Genomic DNA, 6,527 nt, shown 5'->3' with positions numbered 1-6,527 from the left:
AAAATAACCAATTATTAGTGGCACCAATCCAACAATGGGTTGTTAGATTCATCTGATAATTTCAGGGCTGACAGAGCTTGGCCTATCAAACATTTTTAACTCTCATCAGATTAGTTCTAAATTCTTTGATTTTTGAGATAAAAGCCAAAAATTGCATTTTATCCCCACGTTTTATTTTTATCCATGGCAGCCTCGTTTTTTTACGAAACAGAAAGAAAACCCACAAACTTTATTCTAGATACTATTAGGATCATTCAGCTTAAGTTTGGTTGGAATTGGTTTCGGAACGGTGAGCTAAAAAGTGTGGAAATTGGGAAGACACATTAAAAAGATGTTATGTTAGTAAACTTAAAAGTTTTATCCATATAAAGTATAGTTTCCTATATCCTTATTCTTTAGACTTATTTAATAATATTGATAAACGTGGTATACATTCTTTATTGTTGTTTCAAAAAACTTTTAAACTTTAAAACCAAAGACTCATTTCCTTAGTAGATTCATCTCCTCTATAATATTATGAAAGTTATTCATGTATAAGTCAATTTTGTGCCTATCAATATTTAAAAACTTGATTAATAACTATCTAATTTTTATTTTCAAATATTTTTATGCGACAGTATAATTTGTATAGATGTATATATAAAAACTATGAATTCATAAATTATTGCAATGATTTTATTATTGCGAAAAAGGAGACATGGTTATATTCACAATAATTTAAACTTGTATAATTTCATAAAGTTCCATAAACATTTGACAAAAGTTATATTGCCTTATCATCCTTCGCCTTATACAGCAACTATCAATCAATGAGCAAAATTTAATGGTTATAGAAAAATACGTAGCTCAATGTCGACTATTTTCAGTGATTCCCTTTTTTCTTTGTTTTCAGCTTTTTTTTTATTATGTTTGTGATTTCAGAAATTTTTGCAATTATAAACCAAATTTGACTTGTCTCTTTGCTATTTTTGTTACATTATTTGCTTCTTTAAAGCATTTTTTAACTTTCAGGATTATCATAACTGTAATTAAATATGTTCCAATACATTATCTATACATACTTATATTCATACTTTTGAATCAATGTTAATCAGATCAGTGTGTGGCGTATACATGTTATATTTTTTTCTGAAGTTTGCAGCATTGCTTTGCTGAATATTTTGAAGAGAATATGTTCAATCTTGTAAATAGTGGAAGCACTTTGTCAGTAATTTAATATGTAGGATGCTAATAGTGGTTGAGCGTGAGAATGATTAGGTTTAAACATTTGTATGATTAAAACCTGATATGTGTAATACATTTAATTAATGATTTATGTTAATGCAGCATTAATAAGAATTCAATTGGTATGTGAGTTCATCGCTAATAGAGTTCATCTAAAAAAGAAAAGTTACTATAGAAAGACTTCTAAAAACATATTTAACTGGAAGAAAGGAATTGGAACAATTACAAATGGCCTGACTAGAGTCAATAGCCAAATTATTATACATGTATGTCATTACATTTTAACATAGACTATACAATTAGATGGCAGAGGGTATCTGCTGCACCATTTATTCTTCCTGAGTTTTTAAGTTTGAATGTTGAATCAAGTTTTGTATTTTTGCAGGGCGTGAATACGTTAAACTTAGTATTCTTTTTGCATTATCTTTCACTGAATGGTCTTCTTCTATGTATCAAAGATCAAAAGATAGCAGATAACTTAAAAAAAATGTATTAAATTTTTTTTATATGTTTGACATATGAACAATTTAGAAAATATGATTTGGAAATTACCAATAGGACTTTTTCAGAGACAAAAGTTCTGATTATCCCACATTATGTTATCGTGTTATATGTAATTGTTATATAAACATAAGGAGATATGTTGTTTGTTTTGCAATATCAAATTAAAATCAATTATTGCATGAGTATACAAGTAGATGATATCAATTTTATAAAGGTAAATATAAACTGTTGAATTAGTCATCTGTCAAAATGCACTGTACATGTATATTATATATTAAGTAAACAAAGACATCTGTAATGTAAATATAAAAAAGGAGATGTAGTATGATTGCCAATGATACAACTGTCCACAAGAGACCAAAATGACAGACATTAACAACTATAGGTCACTGTACGGCCTTCAACATTGAGCAAAGCCCATACCGCATAGTCAGCTATAAAAGGCCCCGATATGACAATGTAAAACAATTCAAATGAGAAAATCAACAGCCTTATTTATATAAAAAAATGAACAAAAAACAAATATGTCACACATAAACAACCAACAACCACTGAGTTACAGGCTCCCGACTTGGGACAGGCACATACATAAATAATGTGGCGGGGTTAAACATGTTAGTGGGATCCCAACCTTCCCCCTAACCTGGGACAGTGGTATAACAGTACAACATAAAAGCGAACTATTAAAATCAAATTTAAAAATAAAGTTTACTTAAAAAAGTAATTTGATGAGAGAAGAGAACCACTAATTACCGAGAGAATTATTTAAAAAAAATTGTTAATGAAATATGCATATTTCCCCTTCTTTTTGACGCATGTGTGAGCATCAGACTGAAAGATTTGGAGACTGATTTGAGGGAGAAAAAATACATACTCACAATGTTACATAACCTTTACCTCTTTTGTATCTTATAATTAGAATTTACAAAACTTACATTATTAGAGAGCAAGGCTTGCAACAACCTTCATTTAAACATAGGAAGAAGAGGTATATGTGGTACAAATTGGAGAGCAAGGGTATCTCTTTGTCAGCTGGTCCCTAATTTTTTTTAAATGTTTCAAGTAGATTGACACACAAGAAGTAGAAGTTTCATGTCCTTTGTATAATATTTTGCTTTTGTTTGACTTTGTATCAATGTATTTACTTATAATCTATAACCTATGAATATGTGTAAACTCATTGTTTTGAAGTTTTGAATCTATTTCAACCAATAAAATTCAGTTTCAAGTTCTTTTGATTTGTACATTGGATATGTCACTACACATAAATAGAAATATTTCTTGTGTATAACTGACTTATGAATTAATGAAGAAAGATAACTCTCCAATAGGAACAGATATGTTAGCATTATTCATAACAATGCATACAGAGCAACTCCTTTTAGGAATAGCAACTATTTGGAAAAAGTATATACTAACACCATGACAACACGAAAAATCCATGTTACAAATGTTTCTAATATCATCAACTTTCAAAGGCTGTTAATATTTACCATACCTAACTTTAAATCAGGTTATCTACTTTTTCCAATAGCTAGTTTTGTGAATATATTGTTGTTCATATAACATTACACAACTAGTTTACAGAAAAAAGAAATTACTGATAAATCCATTTTTTTGCTCTTCAAATAGTTCAACATTGGTGTAAAATGTGAATTGTTTTTTTGTCATCTGATTGGCAATAACATGATATGATTGTGCTATTCTAATCATATTCCTACAACATTATAGCATTTTATAACCCAAGGTCAATTGGCATAAATGATGTCATTGAACAATAGTACTTATGGCTAAATTAAGGCAATCATTTTTTTAAAACTAGTTCAAAATCCTGAGGTTATGAATTCTGATCCCATACCTTGCAGGTGAGTTTGACTTTAAAGATGTAGGTTCGGTAAGGTCCTAAAATGGCCCCCTTTTTTAGCTTATAAATTTCAAATTAGAATTTATTGACCAATATCACAATGAAACATAGCTAATATATAGACTAAATAGAAATAAAGGCATTTTTAGAAAATTTACAATCCTGCGTTTTATTTATGACGTCACAATTGTACTTATTTTGATTTTCCACCCAAAAGTCAATGAAAATGGGTAAATTCCTATCGATTATTGGACAGGAAAAATAGAGCGCATACGTCGACAACAAAGATCTTTTTACAATAAGACATTTGGCATGTATACTTTGAATATTTAGTTTGTCGACGCCTGCGCTTCATGTTTCCTGGTCCTAAATTTGGTTGAAATTCGCCCGATTTTGTCAAATATTGCCAAAATCTCTTGTCTTCACCTTTTTTGGATGTAGAAATCACGCTTTGGAATAAAACTTTGACAAAAATAGTGCTATTAAACTTTCTCACATGTCTTAAAGTCAACTTTAATCCTTTTTCATCTTGTTACATTAAACTTGATGATCGGGGCCATTTATGGCCCTTACCGAACTTACTCCTTTAACTAACTAGGATTGTCAGTTTTCTGACAAAAATCGTGTTTCTCTTTGAGCTTTCTCGGCTTTTTTGTTGTTTTTCTTTAATGCCCCCCTTCAAAAAAAAAAAGAAGAAAACTGAGAACTTGACAGCAAAATGTATATTACAAGCTAAACTATAGAAAAACAATAGTAAACAGCACTCAGCATGGGTTTAAATAATCACAAAACAGACAGTTTCTCCTTTTCATTTATTCATTCTTTAGATCACAAATTCTTAAGAATATCCACTACATGATTCCTTGACCCATCACCAGGTATTGTAGATTTTCCCCAGCTTGCATCATATCTTGTCCTGCATTACATGGTTTACAGGATCTCAGCCATTCGAGATATTCTCTTCTTCCATAGTAATTAAGTCTGTTATTGCATGCATTAGTACACCTTCTTTTGAACTTTTATCCCAGTTAGTAACTCCTGTTTTTGTTATTTTTTCCTCCAAAAGTTTATCTAACTGCTTTCTTAATTTCTGAAAAAAATAAAAAAAATAAAAGTTTTTTTATGTTAAGTTTGAAGTTTTTTGTGGCAAATTGCCTTTTTTGGTGCAGGTCTGTTGTTCTATCTTGTAACCCCAGCTTTCTGCACCAATCAAAAATTGACATCATGCTAAGTCAAGAGAATGAATATTGCTTTAAACTCCAAAAACCAATAAAATTTGAAGTACTCCAGGTACATCTGGTATCTGAAGGGGAATAATTTGCACATTTAAAGCTGTGCTAGTTAGGATACAACCTTACATTTTTAATATAAAATGAATAGAATTTAACACTGCTTTCTAGTGAATAAAAACTCTCAGCATTTTAGGTACGTGATTAGCACATTCTAGGATAGATTGAATTACTTCCCTTTAGCTGTTATTTAGAAAAATGATATAGATATTGAAATACAATAATTATAAAAAAAATATGGTTTAGTATTTTGATTTGGTCTTGATAAAGTTGCAATATGATTACAATACAGATTACTTGCCAACAGTTTTCTATTAACAATCTCACAACAGTCATTTCTAATTTCTGTATTTAATTTATGATGGTTATTACAACAGCCAATAACAATTGTATCTTTTGAAGGTGAATCATCACGACAAAACCCACAAGGTCTTCAAATAAACAAAAAAGTATCTTTAATTTAATCAAATTGAAAAAAAAATGGTAAAGCCAAACCCTTGTGAAAATATATCCAACACATTAAAAAAGACAACATATTTTTTTTCAATCCATCTTTATATTATGAGGCTGATAAAGTTTTTTGCAGTTTGATTAGCTCAAAAGTTTAAGAATAGCACCAGAACCTTACCAAATCATTTAGCTGTTCTAAGAGTACAGCTCTTAGTGAGAAAAGACATTTACCTTCACAAGTACAGCTGTTTCAGCAGGGCACCAGAATCTTACCCAATTATCAATAACCACTACATCCTTCATTTCATCATTCTGGAAAAAAAAACAAAGAAAAAAAAATCTTAAATTGTGTGCATTTCCATTTAATGTTTGCGAAGAGGATATTGAGAATGAAGCAGGGTATATCATTCAAATTATTACGTCCTTAGCAAAACAAATTTATATATAAACAAGAATGTGTCGAAGAATATGGATGCCCCATCTGCACTATCATTTCCTATATTCAATGCACGGTAAAATTGGGATCAAAACTCTTATTTGGCATTAAATTACCCTGACCAAAAACTTTAACCTGAAGCAGGACAGACAGACGAATGGACGAATGAACGGAGGCACACATCCAAAAACATAATGCCCCTAAATGTTAGATTTTTATATATATCTTCCTCCCAGAATGAACTGTGAGCTTCTGCTCACTGATGATACCCTTACCAAAATACTTTACAGTAAACAGGAAGTTGTTGAGTGATGAATCTCAAAACACATCACACAGAATAGCTGACTTTTATAAACCCTGAAACCAAATTTCTGAAATCCTTGTAATTTGTTCCTGAGAAAAATGCCTAGATTTTTTTCAACCAGGATGTCATTTGTACAATCATGTAAGTGTTCAGCAAAATGAAAGTTGTTGAGAGATGAATCTAAAAAGGCATCACAGGGTAAAGCTGACTTATATAAACCCTGAAAGCAAATTTCAGAAATCCTTGTAATGTAGCTCCTTAGAAAAATGTGATGAAAAATATTCATGGGACAGAGGGATGGACAGATCAACTGACAAGAACCAGGCCCTATTCTTTATAAAACTCAACTAAAATTGACGAAACCTGATTTAAGCTTCAACAATACCTTCGTTCTGAAATAAATTTAACCCTTGTCGTGCGGGGGCCGTAATATTACGGCCATACCCAGAATACCGT

General features: G+C 30.6%; 1 protein-coding gene across 1 annotated transcript in view; it reads right to left on the bottom strand.

Annotated features, from left to right (window-relative positions):
* Nucleotides 1-4,390: 4,390 nt before the first annotated feature.
* The window catches only part of LOC139500995 (ATP-dependent DNA/RNA helicase DHX36-like), a 36,102-nt gene continuing 33,965 nt past the window's right edge, over nucleotides 4,391-6,527 (bottom strand). Inside the window, exons 28-29 of the mRNA XM_071289934.1 lie at nucleotides 5,563-5,643; nucleotides 4,391-4,682 (exon numbers count right to left, since the gene is read on the bottom strand). Coding sequence (XP_071146035.1) covers nucleotides 4,533-4,682; nucleotides 5,563-5,643 — 231 coding nt within the window. The 3' untranslated portion in view covers nucleotides 4,391-4,532. The remainder of the gene's footprint in view (nucleotides 4,683-5,562; nucleotides 5,644-6,527) is intronic.

The sequence above is a fragment of the Mytilus edulis genome, chromosome 13, assembly GCF_963676685.1.
Source record: "Mytilus edulis chromosome 13, xbMytEdul2.2, whole genome shotgun sequence".
Classification (NCBI taxonomy): Eukaryota; Metazoa; Mollusca; class Bivalvia; order Mytilida; family Mytilidae; genus Mytilus; species Mytilus edulis.
This window is presented reverse-complemented; position numbering and strand designations above follow the sequence as displayed.